The 27,358-nt window shown below is 51.8% G+C and overlaps 1 protein-coding gene across 1 annotated transcript in view; it reads right to left on the bottom strand.

Moving 5' to 3' along the window:
• The window catches only part of LRRC75A (leucine rich repeat containing 75A), a 96,018-nt gene that overhangs the window by 15,812 nt on the left and 52,848 nt on the right, over positions 1–27,358 (bottom strand). The window contains exon 3 of the mRNA XM_040615204.1: positions 21,755–21,867. Coding sequence (XP_040471138.1) covers positions 21,755–21,867 — 113 coding nt within the window. The remainder of the gene's footprint in view (positions 1–21,754; positions 21,868–27,358) is intronic.

Raw genomic sequence — 27,358 nt, 5'->3', positions numbered from 1 at the left:
TTTGCAGATGAAAAGGGCTATTGTTAATTATCTCCATCCCTTTCCAGGGCCGGGGGGGCTTTGGGGTGGGGGAAACGCACCCGGTCAGGCAGGACAGCTTGGGAGGCATTGGCTCCGGGTTGCTTCTGCCGAGCAAAAAAATAAACCAGGAGTATCTGCAGAGAAGCGCGTGTGTCACACCGACCAGGCTTTCGCTGAAGGCTGGAGGGTCACTCGTTGCAGAGGCTGTTTGTGTTTCCTGTTCCTTGAAATAAGCTGAATCCCATTAATGCAAAGGAGAAGAAAATAAGATTTTTGACAGGGAGGGGGAACTTCAACTCTGATCCTCCAGCCCAGTTTTCTCATCAGAAACCAGCCCAAAGAAGAAAAAACCCCACCCCTCTCCCAACTGCTTTTCCTGCAATTAGGGAGTGATCAGCTGCCAAAATCTGTGCCTGGGGCTTTGCTTTCCCTAAACTGTTTATTTTATTGGAGTACAGATCACATTTGGAAGAGTTTAGGCAGGCAGAGGTCCCCCATCGCCTGTGCTGCTCTGATGAGAGCCAGAGCACGAGACGCAGCTGCCAGCCCGGCTCCCAGGATCCCTGCCTGTCCCTCACGCTCTTTGGGAAGATGCCTTCTCCAGGGCTGGGGGCTGGTATCACCCCCAGTTTCCCCCGATCCTTGACGCACTGACCACTTCAAGCCAAAGCCCTGCCCTTTCCGCTGCCATCCCGGCATTCCAATGGCCAAGAGAGGGTCGGAATCCTGACATGGGTCCCAGGTGGATCAAAGAAACCTACTTCTGCTTCAGCCCGACTGCGGACACGTTTCCCACAGCTGGTTTTTGGGGGAACACTTACCACTTCCCCCCCGCAGGGCAGAGGATGGACGAACCTGCAGCCATCCCATAGCTACGGGGCTGGTGTCTGACCATGCCTAGGGTGGCAGGAACCCCCCCAGCCAAGCAGCGAGGTGGTCTTGGCTGCAAGAGGAACCGGCTGCCCGACGAAGAAGAGATGAGACAGCCGAGGTGAATGCCTTTCACCTGGTGGTTGGCCTGGCTATCCGTTTTTAATTGCAACTTGCACAGCTATCGAGCCACAGAAGTTCTGTTCCGCGTGATTTTTAATAAACGGACATTACATTGGCCAAGAAATTCCTTGCACCGTCACCGTCCTGCTTCCCTGCAGGGGCATACAACCCCAAGGAGGGACGAGACCCCCAGCAATTAGGCAGTGTTAAGCTAATGAGGCTTGACCGGTGTGAGACTGCTTCCACGAGCCCTCCCCGCGCCGGCAGACCCAATCTGCTTTACATTAACGTGCACAAAAAATAGTGGGTCCCACTCGGCGCCGCAGAACAGAGCGAGCATTGTAACCTCAGCTTTCATCAAACGAGGAGTAACAGGATACAACCTGATCCACTACTAGCTCTCTGCTCATGCCTCCAAAAGAAAAAGCGATGGGGTTTGTAGCTTTTTCATATTGTGTCCCAACGAGAAGATTTAGTAGGGATCCTCCTTTCTTTATAAGTACGGCAAAAAGTTGCTCGGAGCAGGGGGTTGAACCTGCTTTATTTACATCCTATAGGTTCCTTTTTCTGCTGGGCATGGTTTTTCCTGCAGCTTTGCTACCTGCTCACAAAGCCATTTCATTTTAATAGACCGCCCCCCTTCTACAGGGTCAGCAGAAACAGCCGCTACCATTTCTGGGGCTGCAAAACCAAACAAAAGAAAGCAGGCAACGAGCGTCTTTAACTGCCCAAAGAAAATCCCTCTTTGCCCAGCACTTCGTGGCTTTTGGCAGGTTATTTCCCTGCTAACACTGGGCATCTTGGCATTCTTCTTCCCTGGAAAGATGGAAACAGAGCTGATATCGGAGGTGAAGCTGGCTGCCAAGACTGCCTTTTCAGCTGGGCATAACAAAAAGGGAATTTTATACGCCGCTCTTAGCAGCAAAACATCCCTGCCGCCCAGTTCCCCGAACCCCTACGGCACTGCAAATTCTGCGGACAAGCAGGAAAACCACAAAAACCTGCCCCGAATTTTCCCTGACTGGCTGGGTAACCTACTTGCTTTTCTGTTAAGAGCCAGGTCCCATTATCAGCTCTATCAATAAACCTACAAACCCATCGCCCTCTCCCTTCGGCTGCCCCAACGCACACATTTTGCCCTTTTCTCCACTTTCTGTACCCATCAGTGATGCGGTTTCTTGTTGTTGTGCTCCCAGCTGGCTGTTAGAGGGGAATGAGCGATGCTGGAGAGATCAGCCCAACAACAAATTTCCCAAGGTAAGCAATTTGTCTGTATTATGTGGACACATGCACATATATATATATATGTATTTCCACCCCCCACCCCCACCCCGTCTCTAACTCATCATCTTCAGGACAATGAGCTGCGTTTTAGCACTCAGTGGCCAGCATGACCCAACAGCTGGTTGAACTGGGGAACACGGGAGGGGACTCAGTCCAGATGGGCATTTCTCTCAGCCAAGACACTGCCAAGGAATAATCCCCATTCCCAACGGCAAGGTGAGAAGTGACCTTCACGAGAGACTGGGCACGCAGGGAGGCCAGCCCATGACGATGGCTCCCCCACAAAAAAAAACCCTCATCTCACCAGTTTGGTGCTAACCCTGGGCAAGGGGAGGGTGAAACTCCTGGAGGAGCATATTGCCACCCTGGGCAACATGTTGCCAGATGAAAGAAACCAGCCTTGGGGATGGACGCCCCGTTTCTCCGGGACTGGGATGTGTCAGAACACAGGCTGCCCATGCTGGCAAGACAGGCAAAAGGCAGCGCGGAGCCGTGAGCGTGGGCAGGGTCTGCACGCTGCGCTTTGGGCTCCCTTTCCTTGGAGGTGCCAACCAGCCCCTTTTGAGATGCAAAAGATCCTTCTGCGCTTTCCTGAGCGCTGGCAGGACACTTGGCCCATGGCCAAAAGGGGCTTTTTTTCTCCACCCTGTCACCCGTGAGCCAAAGGACTTTACCCCATCTGATGATGAAATGTCAAACTGGAAGGGGATGAGTCAAGCCTGTCTGGGTCACCCATGGGGTGAGCGGGGACCTCGGGGCCAGGCTACTGGGGGACAGATGGAAACACCTGCCTAGGAGCAACGAGAGCAACCAGGGCTGCAGCTAGGCTGGGCCTGGGATGCAGGAGCCTGTGCCAGGAAAGCTCCAGCTGTGCTCCATCGCAGCCCTGCTGTGACCTGCACCCTGCTGCTCGCATCTCCTCGTGCAGAGCCTGCTGCCTTCTCCGGTCCCACCCCCCCCCCCCCCCCCCAGGCTCTCCCACTCCTGCCAGCCCCACAGCAATGCACAAGAACAAAGAAACCACCCAGATCCAGCCCAAATATGCCTCGGTGCCCCTTTGAAATGCCTGATGCCCAGCTGCCACCATCCAAAACCTTTGTGCTGGAAACTTTGGTCCAGCCCTTCTCCCCACGGCAGCAAGGAGCAGCAATGCTGCCAGTGCTCCCACCACTGTCCTCCTTTGCGCTGCTATTTTAAAACATTATTTTCATTCAAAGAGAGCAGCAGCGGGTGTGGGAGGTGGAAACTCACCCTGACAGCAAGCCAAAACCCCAAGTCGAAGTGATGGATGAGCTCACTAAACGCCTTCATTTACCACCGCTAACGATGCACGATGTGAAAGGGCTTGGAAAGAAATTTAGAAAGCTTCTATCAAAGCTTTATCATAAAGCTTGATTCTTCTAATTGGGAAATATAGCCAGGGGTGACAGCCGTGCCAGGGCTGGCTGGTAATTAGATGGGCACCGCTGCCTGGGGGAGCGATGCCTTTCCCGCACGGTGGCAGGAGAGCAGCCCTGTGCAGACCTCACCAGCTAAACAAGGAGTAAGGCAGCGGCTGTTTTACACAAGGCAAACAATCACGGGGTGTCTGGAGGACTTCCAAGGCGGGGAGGAAGCGCATGTGTGTGTGTGGGTTCATTATTTCACCAGCTGATGCCCTCATTTAATAACCATTTCTGCTAGTTGATTCCCCACACAGCAGCCCAGGTTGGGAGAATAGATTTAAATAATCGCCGCCGTGTGTCAAAAGCAAATCTAATTTCCACTCCCTCCAGAAGCAGAGGAAGTGGAGTAGTAATAATAATAATAAAAAAACCCCCAACCCCCCCCACACTTTTCACAGTCAAAGGCCTTTTCTAATCAGGCATGGGACTAGAAAACGTACTTAGGGGACCACAGCAAAAGTGCAAGGAGGTGGGAGGGGAGCGGTGCCAGCAGGATGGATGGTCCCTCCAAGGGGAGAAAAACTACTGGGTTACTCCTTAGTCCAGCTGGAGAAAGGGAGAGGGAGGACGAGGAGGAGGGTGGCTTGAAACCGAGGGTTTAAGTCACAGGTAGTGCCTGCGACCACCTGAAGCTTTCAAGGCTGCAGCAAGAGCGCGAGCCAGCTGGGAGAAGGCAGTGGGTAGGACGGGGTGTCCTGCTGCTCTAAATCACCTCCTCCCAGCCTCCCATTTTTTTCTACTGTAGGATATTCTCTGGTTCACCTGGCTGTCAGTTCATCTGCTCAACAAGGGAAGGGCAAAGGCAATTCAAGCATTTGTCAGGCTCAATATTCGTCAGCGGAGGGGGGTAAAAAATTGTACTCCGCAGTTTGAGTTAATTGCTTTAAATTCTGGAGCAACCCAGACAACTTGCAGAGGGCAACGAGCAGGGTAAAGGCTCATTTTACCGAGTCAACAGAAAACCTTAAGCCCCTTCCAATGCGACAGCTTGCCCTGTAGCACCTACCCGGGTGGTATTTCAATACGCATGCATTATTTACAGTTTAGCTCCCACAGCTTACAAAGCAGGTCTTCGCTAACGCCGACTCCTCCCGACTAAGCCAGGTGTGGCAGGGCTGGCACACGGGCAGGAGCTGCAGCCCCGCCACGATTCAGGTAGCTGTAAGGGATAATTTTTCCATCAGCAAAACAACAGCCGTGAGGTGCCACCCATCCCAGCTCGCCAGCAGTCACCCTTCAGCCGCACAGAGGAGCGGGACAGACTGCCCAAGCCAGGATGCGCTGATGCTGGGTGATGTGGCTGAAGCTGGGGAGGCAGCCGGTTACGCACCAACAGCTTTAGTAGGTTGGATGTGTCACAGGAACAGAGATCAGAACCAACACGGGGCAGAAACCTGGATCGTAACATTTGCGATGCATCTCATTTGAATCTGCTAACCAGTCGCCAGGATAATGACCACACATTTGCATTTCCTGCGCTCTGTAATGCCGTAAATGAGAGATCCTCAATGCTGCCCAGCAAAGCATCCAAACCCAGGAGATACCAACCCAAGGGAATCATGCCCCACTGCATGGCACGACTCTGACCACCTCGAGCAATGCTTTACAGCTGGGGGGGGACACAGGACACAACACACAAACTCGCATTCCAGTCAAAACCAATTCTGGCTGTTGCACTCTCGCAAAACATCCCTCCCAGGAGTTATTTCAGGCAGGAGAAAGAAGAGACACTTGCTGTGCAAAGGGGCACTGCCTCCAGCAGCCAGCTCCCGGTGGCCGAGACAAATTCCCTATTTCCAAGTCAAATCACCCCGATTCCAACCTCACGCATCCGAGATGCCAGAATCAGACTCGGCTGCTGAGCCCCTTTCTCCCAAATGGCCAAAGCTGACTGCTCACCCCTGCTAGCGACCGGCAGCCCCAGCCCCCCAGCTGACGCTTTCGGATCAGACGGATGCTCGTCTCACCTCATGTGGCACAAAATCTCTTTGCAGCCGGTGTGTGGCTCTCGCACTCTGAGTGCTGCATCACCACACTTTGCCTACGTTTTGTTTTCCCCAGATTTGCTGAAAGCTTGCAAATTCAGGCCCAGGCTCAGCTGCTAATGATCTGTTTGCATACCTGTGTCGTGAGGGCTTGGAAGAGTCCCAAGGCAGCCATGGTACTTTCTGATAAAGGACACTGTGCTCCCTTCCCATGGTTGTGAACTCTCGGCAAGCAGCAGCACTCTCAGTGCCTCCTCAGCAGCTGCCAAAAAAGGCTTTTCTCTTTGTGCAGTGTCAGGATTTGGCCTCTTCGATCACCGAGTCATCTGCCCCACACCTCATCTGTCCAGCTATCACCACAGCCAAAGCAGCAAGCGAACACCCAGCTTTCCGCCACGCCCCTGCTTCAGCAGAGTGATGCTTGCTGCTAACACCAAGCAGATTTTAGAGGAAACACGGCTGTGGTCACCCATGGCCACTGTGCCCTACGCTGCTTAGGAAGCTGTGCTGGGTCAGTGTTAAACCAACCCCACGTAGCAAACCTTGGGGCTGCCCTCCTGCCTGCTGGGGTTTATCAGCACTGGTGGCAATGCCTGGAGCTTAAGGCTTGAGGCTGCGAAGCACGAACGTGCCATAAATGCTCTTGGTGCAGGGGTTGGGATGCTCCTTTGTTCAGACAAGTCCATTATATGCCAATGGAATGGAATGGAATGGAATAGCACAGGAAAAGAAAGAATAGAATAGAACAGGAAAAGAAAGAATAGAATAGAACAGGAAAAGAAAGAATAGAATAGAACAGAATAGAACAGAACAGAATAGAAAAAAAGAGTAGAACGGAATGGGAAAAGGGAAAAGGGAAGGATATTTCAGTTGGAAGGGACCTACAACAATCACCTAGTCTGACTGCTGGACCACTTCAGGGCTGATCAAAAATTAAAGCTTCATATTATGGGCACTGTCCAAATGCCTCTTAAACACCAAGAGGCTTGGGGCATTGACCGCCTCTCTAGAAGCCTGTGCCAGGGTTGGGAGGTGCTGGGCTGTGTGCGACGCGGCACAGCATCCCTCCTCGCACACACAGGTACAGGCAACCATGCCGTGAGCTGCACCTGGTCCCAGCAAACCCCTCCTGGGCAGTAAGATCATGACACCATGCCCTCTGGAGCCCTGCTAGCCCATGAGTAACCCGCTGGCCTGCAGCAAACACCTCGAGGTATCATCTGATTTCAGCCAGATGATTTCAGCCGGCTGAGCATCTGGGAAACGTAAGCTAGAATTTCAACTGCATTGCACAAGCAGCGCCCCGCAGCCAGCCGTCCTGGCTGGGAAGGCTTTGGGCAGTGCTCAGCAACTGTCCCACCCTCCAGATGTGGCTGCAATATTCAGCAAAAATAACTAATTTCCAGCCCAAACCTGCCAATCTGGTGGCCAGATAACTCCTAGTGAAAATGAAGAACAAAATGGGTGATTTCCCCACCCACTGACGATCCCTGGCTGGCATCTTTGGGGTGCACGAAATGCCCCCGCTTCCCAGCAAACGGGGGAGCAGACAGCTCATGCTCCACAGGCACAGGAAAAATCAAATTTCCCCTGAATATCATCAACAAGCAAACAGGACGGCAGCTTTTTTACCCACCATGCACAGCACATTGCAGAATTATTCCTTAATCACAGCCCTCATAAATATTTGCTCCCCCTCATTTGCAGCGCTTCACCTTTCCACCCGCGACAGGCATTGCATTTGCTCACCGTTCAGTCCTGTTTTCATCGTGCCAAAGGTCACTCCAGTGTCTCTGACTCTTTTAAATTCAACAACAAGCATCGCAGCGCTTGCTTTTCGAGCCTCTCGGGAAAGACAGGCCACCCCAGCAGCTAGGGCAGATTGATGGGCGCTGACATGCCAAGGACCCTGGCAGGGGGACACCCCAGGCTCCAGCAGCATCCCAGTGCTTCTTCCCTTTGTAAGACACTTACACAGCTTTTTCTCCCAGGCTGGATGCTGTCTCTGGTCAGTCTCGGCACAGATTTCTTCCGAGTCCTGCACTTTTAACTGTTGAGGGCTCTCCAAAGCACTCGAGCAAGCAGAAGTAGGTCTGCCTCACTGGAGACAGAAGAAGAGGGTAAAAAAACTCCAGGCAGGAGGGCAGGGAGGCATTAGGTGATTCACAGCCTGGAGAGAGCCTCTGCCACTCCAAGCGAATGGCAGGATGCTGCAGACCCTGGAAAAATCTCACCGCCGCGCTACACTAACGACGGCACAGCAGCGATAAGCATCAGTGCAGAAGAACCACCTTTCTGGGTCACATCCAGGTCTGCCAAGTCCAGATCCTGTGTCTGGATGTTAATGTTTAGGTAAAGGAGCTAGAGCTTTATTCGTTTACTCCTCCCTGGCAAATCCTTGAGCTTCCCGTGCTTTAGAGACTTCTTGAGCCAGGGGTTGAGCCTAAACCGTGGTGTTTCATGGCCAGTGATGAAGCTGTCCTTCATTCCTGTCCCAGCTCTCAGCTTTCAGGCCCTTCGACATCGTTCAACGGGGAGAACTGGGTGAAAAAGTTATTCCTTCTGTTCAGTTCCAGCCTGCGAGTTGCTGATGTGGAAGCTTTGCTGTAACGACGGCACGCTCGTTCGGCTGCCGAGCTGGGGGAAGCCGGGAGCCAGCTCAGAGCATCCTCTCTGCACTGTCAGGTTCATCCCTGCCTGTCTGACACACACATGCTGAGTCAGGGATAAAGTGCACACCAGGGACAACCTAACGCCCTGGTATTTATAACCCTACTAGCCTTAAAAGAGCATTATTTAAAGCAAAAGCTGCTTAGTGCTGTACGTTATTGACTTTAAAATTACTTAGTTTTTTTTTCTATTCCTCTCTCATTCCGCAGACATCTATCTTTCCCCAGCTGGATGAAATACTTCCCCTTTTCCCACCCAGCTCAGCCTGCGGTGCATGATTGCTGGCCTGTCCGTCCTCTCCCCTCCAACATCACCTGCTGTTCCCACCAGGACAAAACATTTCACCAAGGATTTTGCGTGGTCACAAAACACCGGACGCACCAGACGGGATGTCTTCGCGTTAAACAGCATTTTTTGAGAAGAGATTTATCACCTTTTCTACATAGCGAGGGGGATTGAGCGCGGCGATGCCTGCCTGGCTGCGGACAGCTACATCTCGGTGGGGTGTCTTCGAAGGGTTGTGATTCCCCAGGGATAAGCCGGCTCCCAGCAGCCAGACTGGCACCAGTGGGACAGGGTAGCTGCCCAGTGCCACGTGGGGCCAGGGCGCAGCCACCGCCGCTTGCCAGCATCTCCCTCTTTTTTGGGAAGCAGCTTATCCGTCTTTAACCTCAGCTTTAACCTGCCCACCCCACTTGCTCCAAGCCATCTTTTGGGGTGCCAGCGTGGAGCAAAAAAATTCTGGCCAGCGACCTCGGTGCCTGCAGAGAACCAGCCCCAGAAGGTTGCTCCGGTTCAGCTGGAAAACAGACTTCTCGCACAGGAGTCCCTGACCTGGCAGTTTTGAAACCACGCAGACCATCAGGGAACAAAAATACAGAAGGCACTGTGCTTCCAGTCATGCGTGTGCCAAAGGGAATAAATTCAAGAGGCAGGAGCCCAGAAGAAGCATCATGTGGAGGAGCACGGAGAGCAGAACAGCTGACAGGTCAAATCACGACTGCTTCAATCCCAGCTATACAAGACACATAAAGTCATATTTTGAGTAAGTTTCAGAAGTCCAAAGAGTCCCAGATTGGCAGATCTAGGAAATACCCCAGGGCCATGGAGGAGACAGAGGTGAGAAGACTAAGGGAGACGAAAAGTGCCCCCTGTAAAATCACTCACATCCAAATATTTCTCCCAACTCCTTATTGTCTCCTGGTACCTCTCAAGGTTTCTTCTTTTTCCTTTTTGTTTCACCAAGGTGTACGCCTCGAACCACAGCAAACCTGCTCGGTTACCGTGCTGAGTGCGGGTAAGAGCCGTACCAAAGCGCCAGTGGCAGCGCTGCGGGAGGACAGCCCCCTCCCATGCTCTTCAGCGCTTCCAAACATCTCTGCCAAAGCACAGAAAATACTTTATGTGTGTTGGCCGAGGGCTGCAGGTACCAGACCAGTAAAAAAACAGGTAATACACACAGTGAGTTAAAAATAGTCAAGCAAGACTTTACAGTTTTACCTACATGTGTCCGATATGGGGCAATATTTGAGCTGTTCCTCTTCATCAGTTGCTTTTCAGGTTCTCCCTAAAGGCTTCTGAGCAGGTCCCTGAGTTGCTGAATGAAGCCATGCTTCATGGGGGGCACCAGCCTTTGATTGTTGTGGTGTATCTACATTTTTTTCCCCTTTTTTGTTTTTAATTTGAAGAAAGCATTCAACCCTCTCATAACAGAGGGCGCATAGGCGCAGTGGAGAGAGAAGTTTGCTACGCAGGCTTCCACCAAAGTGAAGGTTATTAGGAAAGAAGACATTCTTTAAAAGAAAAGAATACATGGGCAATGGGATTGGAATTGACGTACCGACCACAAACAAGGCAGGGAGTCCGTCCTACACTACAGGTGAATCTGTAGTCAGCTGGGCTGGAGAGGGATCCCTTGAACAGCTTCATAAAGAGTTGGGGGGGGGAAAAAAAAAAAAAAAAAAAGGGAAAGAAAAAACCTGAAGGTGACTATCTCCCAGGGGAGCTGCTGCAGGTGATGCCTGTGCACCAGGCATCCTCGGTGCTGGCACTGCCTGTGGGCATACCGGGGTTTGCTCCACGGGGGCTGAGCCAGCCCCATCCACCCGACACAGGCGTTAACAACCGCTCCTCATCCCGCTACTGCTCTCATTACTGGGGTAATCCACGAATAAGGCTCAGCAAAGTGCTTTGGTCTGGGAGCAATGCCTTAGAAGACAGGCCAAGTAAAAACCCAAAATGAGATAAGCGGGATGCTGAACACACCACGAGCCAGCTGGTGCTCACGGTGGGTGGCATCGCTGACCACAGCCGCGGGGCAGCCCGGACATGACCTTGAGCTTCAAAACCACTCAGCACATCCCTGACAGCAGCCAAGGGAGATGTCCTTTCATCTTGCTCATCCTCCCCTTGTTTTCCACTCTCCCTCCCAAAATCTTAGCTCCCTTCTGATTCCTTCTGTGTCACTCCCGAGGTCTTCCCATCGCATGAAGTCATCCTTCTGTCATGGGAGGATTACTCAGTCCCCACTGTTAACCCTCACCGTTCCCAGTTAACACTGCTAACTGGGAACACCGTATCCCAGTTAGCAGGGATAGCCCTTTGCATCAAATAGCTCTGTGGGACCTGCTGCCCCGGGAGTCCCTCCAGCACAGCCAGCAAGCAGCCTGGTGACAAGGGACAACCAGACACCAGGCACCTTGCGAGACACCTCAGTGGTCGTTTAATATTTTCCAGAGGAAAATCTGGTCTGCCTCGGCCAGACTGGGATTTGAATGCTGAACCACGGGAATATGCAGAGATTCAATTCTAATTTCCAACCCTTGTCACACAGGCAAAGGGTACGATAAGCTTGGAGGTGGCCTCTCTTTTGCTCTTAGGCCAATTAACAGAAACAACATAGTAAATAACCACAATATTTCCAACCCTGCTGGATATGCGCAGGGAAAAGCTTTGCTCCAGCCCAGTTGCGCCCGTATTAACAACTGCCACGCACAGGCGGGCAGCGGTTGGTATTTGGTCCCTGCCCTGGGAAATGGATCGTGTTCCGCCTGCATCCAGGCTGCAATCATCTCAGAGACACACAGAGCTCTGTGTTACAGCCGCAGCCAACGCGCAGCCGGCTGCCGGCGGCTGGCAGCTTTGCAGCAACACGTCTGGGTGAGGATGGAGGCAAACATCAGCATCTCCTGCTGCTGAGGGTCACAGCTGGTCCCACCCCGGGGGGCGATGCATCTTTTTGAGCCACTCAACGAATTGCAGCCACTGCAGCTGGTATTTAACTCCCGAGGGGGATGTCAGCACAAGGATACATCGACTCGGTGACCAGGCAGGTGCCACGAGGCTGTGGACCTCGGTCACTGTGATATGACCCAGCAAATGTCAGAAGATCCACCCTGGTCAGGAGCACCTCTATCCCTCAGCCACTTCCTCCTGCGAGATGCAGGACCCTACCTGTAAGCCAGCGCCAAGCATCCTCCCCCATGAAGCCTGATGGCCTCAGTTCCCACCACCAGGCAGCTTGAAGAACCACCAAGAAGTACAGCTTTGCTTTTCTCCACCCCAAAACACATGCACAAAGTCACAGGCCAGAGGTTTGGGAATTGCCTGCTTCCCGCTGCAAAGGCGGAGCAATCTGCAACACCCCCCGCAATCACAGTGCCGGGCAATACCCCTGGCTGGGTTTTGTAGCATTTGCTCCATGTGGCAGAAGGCACTTGGCTGCTGTGTCCCTTTGGATCTCTGGGACAGTCATGTAATGGAGGGCAAAAGAAAGTCCCATTGACACAGTCAGGAGTCGCCCACCCACGGGTCCCAGAGGTCTCCAGCTCACAAATTCCCTCCTGCAGCAGCTCCACGCCTGCCGTGCCTGCACACGCGTGCACATAGATGGGATTTTAATGAAGAGGAGAGACCACATCGTTCCTGCTCCAGCCTCCCACCGACAGCGGGGTTGTGCTGGATGCTCTGAACAGACTGCTTGTTGCAGGAGCTACAGTTTCTCCTGTCGCTCGCCCACAAGCTGCCAGCAGCAGCGGAGGATTTTCATCCACAAACATTCTCTTTCTGTTTTCAAAATGAAGGACACATTACTCATGCACCAGGCTTCCCCCCCTCCCCCCCCCCCCTCCCCAGTGAACACTCCCTTATTTTTTGCATCACAAGGGCTTTGTAAAAAATGCAAGCAGGCACTGCAAATGAGCATTACAAATCAGCACCCAGCATTCCTCCAGGACAGAAATGTCTTGTGCCCCTGATGAAATTAGGAGTAGGACGTTGAAAGATCGTTCCTACCACCAAAACAAAGCTGCTCGACCGCCCTAAGTTCACCAGCAAATCAAAACACCCTTCTCTTCTGTTTTAACAGGTCTCCGTACCTGGCTGCCAAGTGCAATGGGGAACATCGGACCCACAGGTAACCATAGATTAAAAACTGCCACAGCCTCCTGACTTCCAAAAGCTGTCCCAAGCTATTTGTTTGCACTTCCAGCCAGGTATTTGCAAGGTGATTTCTAATGATTTCACACCAGAGGATCTTAAGAGATCAAAAGGGAGTTCAAGCTGACTCCCAGGTGTAAAGGAGGAAACACATTTATTTCACTGGCGTGTTTCCATGCCTCCTTTAATACTGTGGAAAACAAAGCAATGCCACGGAAAACTGAGCAAGCAGTGGTGCTGCAGCTGGAGCAGGTGAAGCCACACAGGTTTGGGAAGAGCAAGGATGGGCAGCCCTTGGTGTCTGGGTGCTACAAATGGGAGCTGGGAGCTCTGCCTCCCACAGAGCTGAAATACCTGCACAGTATTGCTGTGCTGATCCTGAAAAGGAAGAAGAAAAGCATTTTTGGCTGCCTCCAGCAGCAAGGGACCGTGCCAGAGCCTTGCAGGGCTCCACTCAGACCCCATCAGTGTGCCATCTCAGGCACGCCTGCCAAACTTTCCCTGTCCCTGCTCCTGTTGGGTATTTCCCCAGGTTCCCATGGTGCCATGCCTGATGCTGGGGTAATACCTTTTGCAAAGCCCAGGGTGGCACAGGGGGAGGCGGACTCCTGCATCCCACCACAGCAAGATGCAAAGGGAACAGGAGATGCTTGCACATGAGGAATGAGGGGTCCAGGAGAGGTGTCTGCACTTCCCCGCTCAGGGTTAAAAAGCAACACGTTGCTTTTATAACTGACTAGGGTCTTGCTCAGCAAACAGCAACGTGCCATGCTCTTCCACCCTGCAAAAAGCAGGGGGTTTAGCCTTGCGTGCCCACAGGGAGCAAGGCAGCCTTGTGCCAGGCACACAGCACCCTTCTGCAGGGAAGACACATTGGGAGAAAACCTCTCTTCTGCTTTCCCCTGGTGAAGCTGATTCCTGCCTCCGTAAAGCAGCAGACACAGCCCCCTTCTCCTCCGGCACGGCTGCTCTGGCAGTACCTGTTTTCCCAGCCCAACAGATCCAGCCTGTGGATGTGCAAACCCAAGCTACGACCCCAGTGTCCCTAGTCCTGAATGCACCATGGCCCTGAACGCCGAGGACAAGGCAGGAGCTGGAGGAGGATGGATCAAGAAGGATTTTTGCCCTCAGCAGGAGTATTTTATGTCACTCTGATGGAGCTGGCATATGATGGGTATGGCACACTGTGGCTGCTGGGCCAGATCCTGCAGGTACCAGGGGCTGGAGGTATCAGCAGGGCTTACCTTCCACCCTCGGCTACCAAATATCCCCCCTGACTTGTTGCTTCATCAGCAGCTGCTGCAAAACAACATCTCACCGGGCTAAACCAGTCTGGGTTCCAACCCAGCGCTGCCAGAGGGATGCAGAAAGCGAGAGCCAAGGGTTGCTGCTTTTTCAGCCCTGCCTAGGCTGGGAAAATAAAACAAACACAATATTCTGTCTTACTTTATCATGCATATCCCTGGAATATGCACATATTACATGGAGAAGTACCTATTATGCAAGGGGTTTTACACCCTCGGTGTGGTTCCCACCACCGAGGCAGGGCCACAGGCAGTAATTTCCCTGCAGAAATATAGGGCAACAGAGAAAAAAATGCTCATTTGCTGCTTTCCTCTTATTCATACCAACACTCACAAAGCAACAGAAAATGACAGCTACTGTTGGACACTTTTATGACTAAATATATCCTCCATCTCAGAGAATTACAACCCTACAACTTTCCTAACCTGTCCCAAGAGAAAAACGATGGCTTTCAAGCCACAAAACTGTCTGAGCTGGAGAAAAATCAATGCTGCCCAAGCCGTGAGCCACAAGCCAAAATGTGGGAGGCTGCCAGACCCCCTTGACAGAGGAATTGGGGGATCACCCTTCACGCTGGCAATGACGCAGCAAGGTTATCCGCGAGCAGAGCATCCCCGTGGGTGCTTGGTTCAGTCCCTTAGGTGCGTTAAGAAAACCACAAAAGAGAAAATTAGGCTTAAATTTCAGAGAGTGAAGAAAAGAAGTACCTAATATTCAGGTCTTAAATCTGTATGCAGGCTGCTGAGAAGAGACCCGACTTCTCCAAATGCAAAGACCTTGGTGGTGGCCAGCACACTCCTGCCACCTTCTTCAAGTGCTGCAGCTCCACTTTCTCTTCCCTGACCTTGTCCCTTGCTACCACCGTTATCTCAAGAACCCACTGGCCATTGCAGTTAAACATAATAAATTAGGATAAACAAGAATGCTCCTGGAGCGCCTTAGGAGCGATGTCATTTTTCTGCAGACTGACACGTCAGAGTAACACGTTAGGAAGCAGGAATGTGGTTTAGCACTGACTAGCGCTGCTTGTCGAGCAGAGAGGACAAAACAGTCTGTTTAAACTGGAATTTACCTGAACAGGATCTAATGCAACAAAGCAATAAAGGGGCTTTTGGACCGGGCTGATGGAGAGATACAGCTCAGAAAGCCTGCAAGCCAGGTGGCTGTTGCTAAGGGATGCGGGAAATGCAGTGGGGAAAATCACAGCAGCAGAAAGAAACTGCAAGAAGAAAACTGAACGATGTGGCATCCCATTGCAACAAGGCAGAGCCAGGTCCACCTCCCACCCGCCCTGGAGCCCCACGTCGGGCAGCGCAGTGCCCATGCCCACTTCTTGCATCAGGAGGATGGACGGTGTTAACAGGGTGGTAATGACATCTCCATTTCACCATGAAATTCAGCTGGAGAAAGGTAAGTGTTTACTCCACAGCCTATAACCAAAAGCTGCCTCCCCCAGCTGGGTACCTACAGCAGCTCTGTTCGCGTTATCACTGCAGGATTTGGGTTCAAGTGGTCTGTGTTCCCAAGCTACATATGAAAACCCCTGCAAAGCCATGTCCTGCATGCCCAGTGCCCACATGCAGCAGGCAACGTGTGGGCAGAGCTGGCTTCCACACCAGCATATACATTGCAAATAAAGGCAACTCTTGGATTTAAGAAAAAAAACCCAAACCAAACCCAAATAAATTAGATTCCTGGTGTCACCAGAGCCAGCAAAGAATGTTGCCCTTGTTTAAAGAACATGTTTAGAGCAACTATGGGCACGACTCATCCTTTATATACATAAATCCTTGGGAAATAACTACGACTCGCTGTCAGCCTTAGGGATGAGCTCAGGACAGCTGTGGGAGAGCCAGCCAGGCAGTGCTCCCTGCAAAGAGGAACAGCAAACGGCCCCTTCTCCTGCAAATCCTCCAAATCCTCCTCGGGTACATTCCTGGTGCAGCCATGGAGCAGATCCCACACCAGGGCTGACCTTCCCCTCAGCCCTGTGCTGTAGAAGTGCACCCAGCTGCTGCCCACATCTGCATCGTGCCCGAACCGGGCATCCAGGCTGGCCCCACCACCAAGAAGGACAAGTGGCAAAGAAAAGAGAGCTGGCTGGAGCTAAGTGAAGCCACCTGAAAAAACCCTGTGAACTGAGAAAAACCATCAGATCCTTGCTCTTCGCAGGTCCCAGCACTGGGGGGAGGGTTTGCATGAGTGAGTGCTCGGAGCTCTGAAAATAAAATGGTTTGAGAGAGTGAAGAACAGCACCACATCGGCTCAATCTGGTGTGAGCCCCCTGTAAATTTTCTATTAGGCTCAGGGCAGGCATGGACTTATTTTCGGGGGGGTTCTCTGCTTATGGCAGAGTGACAACTGGGTTAAAAAATCCATGGATTTAGGTCCACACTGACCCCATTTAATTCCAGTGCTCAAAATGAGCTGCTTCACCCTAAATTCTTCCATGCTTCGTACTCCAGTGGCATCAGCAGAAACTATGTGCGAGGAAGGGTACTACCTTACGTAAAATGGGGCTAGATTTGGAGTTAAAATATGAATAATGGATATTCCTTCACACCCTGCCCACTGCTCTGCCTGGCGGGGCAGGCACCACGGCTCCATCCCCTCCCTGGTGCATCCCTGGCTCATCGCTATGGCTCCTGCGCACAGCGGCAGCGAGGGCAGCAAGCAAAGGTAGCGCACCGGCCACAACTCTTCAGGGTGGGAAAGACACAGCAAAGCCAGGGAGACTTATTTTTCCCCCGGGAAACACTTCCCCCGTGCCCAAGAAGCGTGCAAGCCTGTGCTCCAAGGCCATTACGGATGCGAGGAGCTGTGATTACCAGTTTTGCTTTTGCGATGCTGAAGGCAAGCACCTGGCAGCAGGAGGAGCAGGGAGATTCCAGGATCTAATTCAACACTTGCTAGTTAAATGCAGGACTGTAATCATGTCCCTAGGCAGAGCCAGAGACGTACAAATTATTTTAGCTGGCTGGTTCTATCCTCCTGCTATTGGCTACCCTACCAGACAAAACACTGATTTTCATCCTGGATGTTTAATATAAATATAAGTGATTCAGAGGGAGGCACGGAGAGGGAGAAAGCAAAGTGAGAGACAAACAGATTTATAACAGGCAAAAAAAAAAAAAAAAGGTCATTTGGCACAGGTTGGGGTGCTCTGGTGCCAGGCAGCACAGCCAACGCTGAGAGATTCTCCCTCGATTTAGCTCTTTCTGTGCACACCCAGGCTGAACGTGACGCCTGGGGTGAGATGGAGACGGAAAGCGCCAGCCCCCCGCTCTGCCTGCACCGCCCGTGCCTGGCCTCAGCGCCACCGGCTGAAAAATCAGCTCCAGTCCTCTCTATCCATCATTTGTCCCCATCCTCCTCCGGCTGCTCTGCTTCTGATTATCACCTGTAACAAATACGGTGGCTGCAGAATAAAGAAAAGCAATTTTCCCCTGTAATTATTTCGCCATGTTTCTGGTGGGACTAATTACAGCTATTTGGCTTTGCTCAGCGCTCGGTCAGGCTGCACCCATGTGCAGGGCTCTCGCTCATTGTGCCAGCGAGACCTCGGCAGAGGTACCAGAGGGTCCTGGAGGGGCCGAGCCACCCCACTGCTCGTGGCTACATCCCCCATTGTCCAATGGAAACGCCAACCGGCATTTAGTGAAGAAAGGATGCTATCTCACTAAAAACTTGACCATGGGCATCCCAGGAGGTGGCAATACAACATCCATGCCTTCACTAGCCCTGAGCAAGAAGAAAGAAACATCCCGCTAGCGCCTGAGACCGCCTTGATCCCACAGCTGGGAAAACGTTTTAAACAGTGAGAGGGATCAGCACTGCATTAATGAATCCGTCTCTTACAAATGCACTCCCTACCGCTCCCAATCGCAGGGATAATTAAACTCCAATTTCTTCCCAAGCCCTTCCAACATGTCTAACCCAGCTGCAGGGGATGGGAGACTGCAGAGCACTGGGAGATGGGCACAGCCATGATCCCAGAGAAACGATGCCTCTTAATGAAGCCACGGCACAGATTATGATGTGTGTGTTTGTGCTTGTTACGAGTCAGTGCACTAACGAGCGTGTCTCTGGCAGACAGGACCCAGGAGCACAATGCATCACAAAGATACAGATTTCTAATTAACAAAGTATTTTCAAGTAACTCTGGGAGTTCTCCACGACAGGTTCTGCCGCCCCTGCCATTGTGCTGCGATCCCTAATTACCATCAGAGAACCAGCTACCAAGCCAAAATACTGATCACAAGGTCAAGAATCACCGTGCAGGAGAGGACAGACCAGGTTGCCACATCCAAAGCCCAGGGTTACACGCTCCCTATGGATGGATCCTCCTGGCAGGTTGCAACACAGGACAGGAGATGACTCCAAATTGTCCGGTTTTGACCCAAAGTTGTCTTGCAGGAGAGTCAGAAGGCTGCCTCTCCAACAAGAAAGAAAGAAAACTTTGAGTTTCATCCTCACCCAAAAAAAAGCCTTGGTGGAGGGGGCGAAGGCTTGCGAGACACCCACGAGCTTGGTGCCGGGGCCACCCAGGGACCACAGGGCAGCCCATGGGGCTGTGTGGGACCCCCAGCCCCAACGTTCATCACTGCACTGGTGCCCATTGCTGCATTTTTTTGTGAATAATTCATACTCTGCCAAATCGCTATCACGACAGCAGGCGCATTGTGGTGAGTTTCCCAACGCTTTTCCATTAATAACCCACAACCGAAAATATTGCCAGAGCCCCCAGTGCTCTGTCCATGCTATAACCAAAGGCATGTTGTCACAGTGGAGAATTTAAGTCAGTTTCCCCCAAAAAGAACGGAGGAGCCTTTCCTTTTAGAAAGGCAGCTTTTAACCCCAGACCTCCGCCCCAGACCGGCTGCTGGCTGCGGGATGCTGGTGGCCACCGAGGAGTCTCCCCGAACAGCCCGGAGAGATGGCAGGCGAGCCCCGGGCTCGTAACAGGAGCCGTGACTCCACAGACCAACGGGATTCCCACCCCAGCTTCCAGACTTCCCTGTGCCAACGGGGATTTTACGAGGGCAGCCTCCGATAAATCAAAATAAAACATATCCTAATTACAAGGGTCGTTCGTAGCTACTTCGCAAACGCCTTCTCCACAGGGGCACAGCCAGCCCCCGCCGACCACCAGCACTCAAGGAGGGAGAGGAGGGGGAGGAATGGGAACTCTGAAGAAAGTCCAGGATTCTCCCCATTTATTGGCTCTGTTTAGTTTCTGAACAAAAATCAACCAGCGAAGCAAAGGAACAGGACAAAACGTGGCGTGATAAAACCCGCTACAGAAAGAGCTGGGAAAGTATTCCCGCAGGCTTCAGTTTTATTTCTGATGAAATGAGCCCGTCCTCTCCTACTCCATCAGCGGGGACCATTGTCCCTCTGCTACCACCGCACCTTGCCAAGAGACGGATGCAAAGAGGGGCTCCGTGGCTCCCTGGCCATTACAGCCAGCTACTAATTATACCCCAGAGCAGAGCACTGATGGGCTGTGGATGGCCAACAGACACACAACAAAGTGTGGAAACTTATTATTTGTAAGTTCCTGCAATATCTGACAGCAGGGCTGGGTCAAGCCAACGCCGACAGGTGGGAACAAGCCCCTGTTACTCCCTTGGAGGCATGGCAGGGCATTTGCAAACCCCAACCCAGAGCAGGGGGCTCCAGGGAAACCCCCGCTGGGAACTACCCATCAACTCACACATGAGACGGGGAGCATCCCTAATAGGGTCACTGCCAGAACACAAATAAAGCCGTGGGGGCTCAAGCACAAGGCAGATGCTCTCTCTGTTCTCTCTCTCTTCTCTACGTTACGGCATTTAGATCTCAGCAAAAGGTTGACTCCAACTTCTGAGCACCTAAACCATCAACCCAGGCAAACCCCATCCTACAAACCCTCGCCGGGGCAGAGGCAGCAGCCAGCACCGTGTGCTCGCAGCCCCAGCGTCACTGCCATGCGGTCAGAGCTTGTTTTAAGGCTGAAACCTCACCCCTGCTATTAAACCCGTGAAAAACCTCAGCTATTTCCCAGCCCTTCCAAGGAAAGGCGAGCGTTACAGCAGGCTTGTAAGATAAAGCCTCGCAAATCTCTGGCACGTGGACACACTTGCACAACCACTCCAAGCTGATAATTAAGGACAGGGATTGATAATTAAAGACAGAGTGGCACAAAGCGCTGCTTTAATTTTTTTTCATTTTCAAGAATTTCTCGTCTTTTGGGCTATAAAGTGCTCCCCGCTGCCAAACAGCGTTAACTTTAACGATGCCCTGATGGGATGACAAGGGGTGTGCATTTCCTATTCTAATTAAGACAGAAACCCCAGAGGATAACCGAGCTCCCGGGTGCCGAGCCCTGCCCGCAGGGTGCAGCCTTGCAGCACGCAGCCCCAGAATGCTCCCTCTGTTTCTGCCACTTTACAGGGAAGAGCAAATTTTAGCCATCCATACACCCTAGAAAAGCCGAAGGCACAAAAGCACAGTTATCCACCGCTAATGACATGGAGGTGTTTCTCCACCTTTGGGTCTCTACGCTCAAACAGGGTGCAAAGATGCTGAGCCAGATCCCTGGGAGATGCGGTCCTGATCTGATTTGGCCATGCAATCCTTTATTCCCTTGTTTCTATTTTCCACCTGTGTCTATTTTACTCCCCTCTTCTTTTCTTTTCAGTTTTTTCACCGGATTAGCCTCCACTATGGCTACAAATAGCATCTATTACAACAGGACCAAAAACTCTCTTGGGATCATGAGCCAGCACCTGGATACAAATCCTGACCCTGCCAGATTGTGGCTTCTTTTGTATTTCTCACTTCCTTAAACAAAAATAATTAATATATAATGCATAACATCACAGAAAACAAGGAGCCTTTTCCATCCCATCAGCCTCATCCACAGGTTTTTCAGCTCCATGGATCTGGGACACCAGCAGCTGGGATGCTTTGCTAAGGACCCAGGCAAGGATGGGGCCGGGGTCATTTCCTCCTTATTTTTAATCAGTTCCCTTCATGCAAACACACTACAAGCCACAAGTGCATGATGACATGTGCTTAGACATTAATTATCAGCTAATTAGGCTGTGTTGGAGCAGTTTGTCTCCTGTTCTGCAATGCCCAGCATGGGATGTTTGCAGGACGGATGGTTCACGTTTGCCAGCCTGTTTCCACTCCCTGGGCACTACCACACTGCTCTCCTCTGCAACCGGGATGCAACGGGGAAAGGAAAATGGAAAAGGATGAGCACACCTCTGGGTAAGCACAAAGCAACCTGATACGCATGCGTGGGGAAACAGTGGTGAGACTGGAGGCAACTGAGGATTTTGGAGGTTGTGGCGAGCCAGGAAGGTTGTGATGTCCCAGCTGGCTCACAGCCCTGCCTAATGGATTTAAGCACTTTCCTTCACTGCGGTGGATTTGTTCTTCCTGTTGCTGCAAGCATGCAACAGGCAGCTCCCACCAGCACCCGCGTTTGCACACCATGGCCAAAAGCATGGTGGAAAAAACCCTCCCCGCTCTCCTGAGCTCGCAGGGAGCCCTGAGGATGCAAGGAGCAGGGAGGGGACGGTCACCCCCTGGGGTGACGGTGGCTTTCAAAAGCCGACTCACCAGGACTGTGGCTTCCTCTTCATGATGCCCTGGCGTCTCCACTGCGAGTGGGGGCTGAGGTGGTAGGTGAGCTGCCGGCAAAGCTTCTCCATGGCCCCAAGAGAGTCCCCCTCCTGCAAAGAAAAGGCAGGGACACCAGGTAAGGTGTCTGTAGCATTGCCATCACATCCACACCATGCTCCAGCCCACAGCAGCTCCCTGCCAGGAGCTGGCAAGCTGTAAGGGATCACGCTAAAAATTGTATAGCAAAGGGGAAAAGAAATCCTGCTGACTGCGAAGCTGCTGCAAGGATGGGGCGTTCCACCAAGGGCCACCCAGTTCTGCCCACCTATGGACATTGTCGCTGGAGAATGACCACAGGGGTGCACAAGTCCCAGTTAAGGACGAGGAGGTCCCTCCTTGGCCGCTGTGCTGGGGTTCAGGGGACCGGTGCTGCAGGGTCGTCTCTTTGCAATTCATGCAGCAGCGGCACCGCTATCGTTTTGACACTACGTAATGGCTTTCAGCATTAAAGTTCTACAGAGATTGATTAAACAAACCAAACTACCCATCCGTTAATGTCAAAACTGCTTTACAGAAGAGCAACCAGTAAGAGGCTTGGTGAGCTGATGGAGATCTCGGGAACAGTGCTTGTCAGAAAATCTCAAAATTTGTATTTGTTAGGGAAAAAAAACCACCTTCAAGGAACACAGGGATTTTGGTGGAGTCTCCTCAATTCTGGTTACAACTTCCACCCACAAAAAAAGTGGGTTGGAAAACTTTAACTCTGAAAGTTTCTAAGAATTTGGTTCTAGAAATTTTGGTTCCTAAAAATAAAACAAAATACAAATACCAGGATCTGGACCATTCAATCGTGTTTCGTTACAAGATCTTTACATAGTAATGCATCTTATGACATCCAGTAATGTATACCGCCCACCCTGCTCTGCCTGCTTGCTCTCTGAATGGTCACAAGCAGAGATTAATTTGACCTAAAGAACAATAATGATTTAAAAAAATCAAGATGTGACCATTTGCAGCGTCCGCCGGGTTTTATGAAGCTGTTACATTATGAAACATCTTAGAGAAGATACCGAAACTTAATAGGAAGCATTAAAACAAGCAACCAGCCCGGGCTCAGCTCGCTGCTGCTCTTCATTCATGCTGACTGCACAGGGCTTTGCCGTGTGCCGGGACAAGCTGGGCAGGGATGCTGAGGAAGATGCTGCACCTTCTCTACCTGAGCACCCAGTTACTGCTGCCTCCACATCCTCCACTTGAGGCCGAGCGCCCTGGCAGCCCAATTTACGCAATGTATTCTCCTACCTTGCCCCCAAGTCAGCAGAGCGGGACCAGCCCTATAAAGACATTATAAATATTGAATTAAGCAAGGAGCGATGGGGATGTTGACAAATCACCTCTGGGTGTGCAGGGAAACAATTACATCAGGTTTTCTCGGGGTAAAAAGAACAAACCACAAAACCAGGACAGAAAGAACGTAACTGCAGATGGCTGGAACAGGAACGTCAGTGTAGGACTTGCGGTCTTTAGCTTCTCTGTTCAACCCGCTCTGGAAGATACGAAGCCTTGACAGAAATGGGGGTAGTTTATTCCCAGACACATCCAGATGCCTACGCAGCAACTACCATTAATCAACAGCTGATTTCATTCCTGGGCGATGCTTGCCCAGCTCCATCTGCGCTAACCAGCAGTGAAGCAACGGCACCAGTGCTCACCGCCTCTGCCAGGCACGCAGTGACGGGCGATTTTGGCAGCTCAGGTAGAAACTCCAGATCCACAGATACCAGCAGGGCACAGAGCACAGAAAACACCGTGTCAGCACGAGCTGGGAACAGCATGAGTCAGGAGCCATTTCACATCTAAGCTCCGCAAGCGTGTGACGGCTATACCTCCTGATTCCCAGGAAATAGGGGTTTAAGAGCATATTTAAACCCATACTTTTCAACACCTCATTTATCACCACGCTTAACTTGAAATAAGGGTTTTAATCCCACAAATTTCAATGGGATGTCAGCCTATCCTAAACCTCAGGCACGCCGCAATCTCCCCTCCTGCTGGCAACCCCGCAGCAAGAAATACCTCGTATTCCAGGCTTGGGGACGGATGAACCCTAGGAGGCTCAGCCTGTCAAATTAACAGAAAAAGTAATGAAAGAGGAGGTTTTTATTTCATGTTTTCCACTGGAAGGTCTGGAACTGCAGACATTCTTTAATTAAAGCCTCACAACATTTTGGGAAGGCAACAGCACGCGCTGCTCCCCCTAACCGCTCTCAACTTATTCTCTGCCAGCAACACCTTCCTCGCCATGTAACCAGCATCCCTAACGTGAGAAGAAAACGCCACAAATTTTGACACCTACCCTATTTTTTTTACCTTTGCATAACATCCAACAGCAAGCTGCCCAGTCCCATCAGCTTTCAATCAATCTATTTTTTTCCAGCGGTTACACTTGCAAAGCATTGCAACAGCCCCTGAAATAAGTGTCCGCTCTCAGCGCTGCACGGGGGTTTCCCTCTCCGAGCCCTTATTGCATCACGTGGAAAAATGTTTGTTGAAAAGGAAACAGTGTGCTAAAATGCTGTGGAGTAAGCAGCCACCGTGCCGCAATTCCACGCTGCAAACTGCCCCCAATATAATCTTGAAAGAGACAATTAAAATGGTCTCCAGCATTATCCTGACCGCTAAACTACTGGGGAAGTGAAATGATTCACAAGAGGAATGTGGCCAAAAAAAGGCTGAGAAAGTAAAAGAAACAAGTTTTGGCTGGTACAAATGTGGCAGGACCGTCTTCTCTCTCCGGTAAGAGATCTGTTGGCCAAGCAGGGTGCTCCTGCTGGCCCTCGGTGCGTGGCTGCCAGACCTGCGCGCTGGGTCCAGGTGGCTGGTAGAAGCTCAGTCCTGAACTTCACATCAAGCCAATTTCCAAGAAATTCAGCCCCCAAAAAAGCCCCTCAGCAGAACCCCAGCAGATCATCCATCAACACCAATACAGCACACCGAGGCCTCCAAGGAAAGATGCTAGAGCAGCGCAAAACATATTTAACCCGTATCTCTCTGCATCAGTGGCCACAGGCAGCTCATCCTTCACGTGGTCCTCCCCACCACCCTTTTTTCCTCACAAGCAAGCTTGACTCATAAGCCCTGCACGTACTGGGCTACTTCTGTTTCGGGCTTTTAAACACTATATAGAGAACATATGACTTCTGCACACAGCAACTCATGTGTCTCCTTCTGGTCTCAGTACCATGTGAGGGTATAAACCAAAAAGTATGGTCTTTTCCACACTGGTCTGTAGATGAATGCCCCAGTTTAGCACTGGGATAAACAAACAGCCCAATTCAGAACCTCCATAAGACTTCATAGGACGCTATTCTGGGATCAGGCTCCTTGCTCTACACATCTCATTCCCATCACTGCGCTTCACCCTGCCCATGAGCAAGACACAAACCTCTCTGCTTCAAGAACCCACTTTTTTTAGGGACCTTCCTAAACCTCTGCAATTCCTCCCCAGAGCTTTGCAGGAGCTCCAGAGCAGCCCCAGGCCTGACCCCCGGCGCACCAGACCTGCCCTGCCTTGCATAAAACATGCACAGAAGAAGGGATTTAGCTGATGCATGGTGCCAAAGGCTCGTCTGATGGACTACACAGCGGCTCTTTTGCTGTTTTTATGATCCAAGCCTACCAGGAAAGAATTGAAGCCGACGCACACCCTGGTGGGACCGAGCCCAAGAGCTTGTTTGAAAACTGAGTCAGCTCAAGAATCAGCCCAGCTCGTTTGGGTTGACAAAGTTTTAACCTCGCTGCCCGGCAAACGGGGAGAGAAGGGCATGCAGGGCTGCCAGGAGAACTGGAGGTTAGTGCCTTACACCAGCAGGAGCAATGATGCTGAGCACCATCCCTGTGGGCAGCTGTAGGCTTCCTGCCAGCGTGCCAGCGTTACACTGCGACGCCAGCCCTCCCTCTGATGCAGGGTCACCCTGCTCTCCATCCAGCACGCTCCTTGCTGCTCTGTCATCAGCATCCTTGGGCACGACACAAGAGAAGACACAAATGGCATCAGGTGGGCAGATGCTGCTGCCATCCTCCCTGGCTGCTTCCCGTGATTAACCACTTCCCGCAGCATCAAAAGCAATGCCTAAAGGTCTTTCTGCCCCACCTACACCAACCTATATCACATCACTTATATAAGGTCAATATAAGGGTGGGGTATTTTGGTGGTCAGAGGGCACATGAGTGGCAAGGCAGACTTACCCCAACCTGCAGAAATTGCAACCCACAGCACCGGGCTGGCAAACACTATGTGCCATTTCCATAGAAGGGACAACAATCAAGCACAAGACACGTACAATGAGAGCAGCTGTTTGCGCTGAGCGTGTTGTCTTACCCCCAGAACCGAGTTGCAGCAGCAGTCATTCCCGAAATAACACACAGGGATGAATCCATCGTAAAGGCATCGCCAGTGCTACCATGGAAGACCTGGCCCCTTCCAGAACTTCAAGGTGCAGGTGCATGGGAATGCGTATTTGTTACTCTGGTTTCCAAGCTCTGGGAGGAAAAGTGCCGAGCTTCTCAGGGTTGGGGAGATGGGATGGACCACACGGAGTTCGGCTTTCCCAGCTGACGATGCTGCCAGGAAAAAGGCTGTTTCGCAGAGCTGGGATATGCCCTTTCTCTTAGCACTACGCTCACAGACCAGCTGATAAATGCTGGTACGATGCTGCTGCCGAGCCCTCAGCTGCGCTCCCCACGGATCCATTGGCTACGCATCTGGGAACATCTGTAAGTTTGCAAAAGCTCTCAATGCTGCAATCCTGCCCACACCCGTACAGCTTCTACATCAACAGGGAGAGAAACCTGTGTCATGCACGCAGCAAAACGGCTTTGAGCAGCACCTAAACAGGGGGCAAAGCCTCCCCACAAGGAGCGAGCGAGCTGTACAGCACCCTTGTTCCTTTTCATTCCCCTTGGCTGCTCCGCTGGCAAGCTTTCAGGAGAAGACATGCCTCGCAGGGCATGTTCATGCAGCACCCTGCTCCTCAGCAAGACTGACAAGCCACAGAGCCAGCCCAGGTGGGACCAGCATCAGCTCAGAGAAGCAGGTTTTGGGCAACGTCTTGGCTTCTCTTTGCCCATGTCCTCTCCGAGCTGGCACAGATCCAGCACAGTTCCCAGCCATCAGACACGATGCTGAGCGCAGGATGGAAGAGGGATGAGGGGAAAGCTGAGAGCAGAGGCTCTTCCCTGCAAAGGGCCCCTTTCCCCATAATTCTTCCTCTGTCTTCGCCTGCCTCCAGCCCTCTGGAGAAGGAGAGGGCTGCTCGCTGCCAGGAGGAGCCCAGAAATTCACGAGATTTTAATCCCTTAACAGATTTCAGCTGGGAGAGGGATTTGTGGCACATGCCCCATCCGCAATATGCAACCAGCCCCATGCCAACAGGATCTCATTCAGCTGGAAAATGATGGGGAGCGGCACGAGCCAAGCCCCACGGTGGAGGGGGTGCCCCAAGCACGTGTTGAGGACCACCAAGCTCCTGACCCTGGCTCCAGCCCCAAAAGGAGAGTTCTGGATGAAGGGATGGAACAACAGTGCTTGAAGTGGAAATC

Source organism: Falco naumanni, chromosome 1 (assembly GCF_017639655.2).
Source record: "Falco naumanni isolate bFalNau1 chromosome 1, bFalNau1.pat, whole genome shotgun sequence".
In the NCBI taxonomy this organism is placed as follows: domain Eukaryota; kingdom Metazoa; phylum Chordata; class Aves; order Falconiformes; family Falconidae; genus Falco; species Falco naumanni.
The sequence above is the reverse complement of the archived record's forward strand: the minus strand, read 5'-3'. Positions and strand labels throughout refer to the sequence as shown.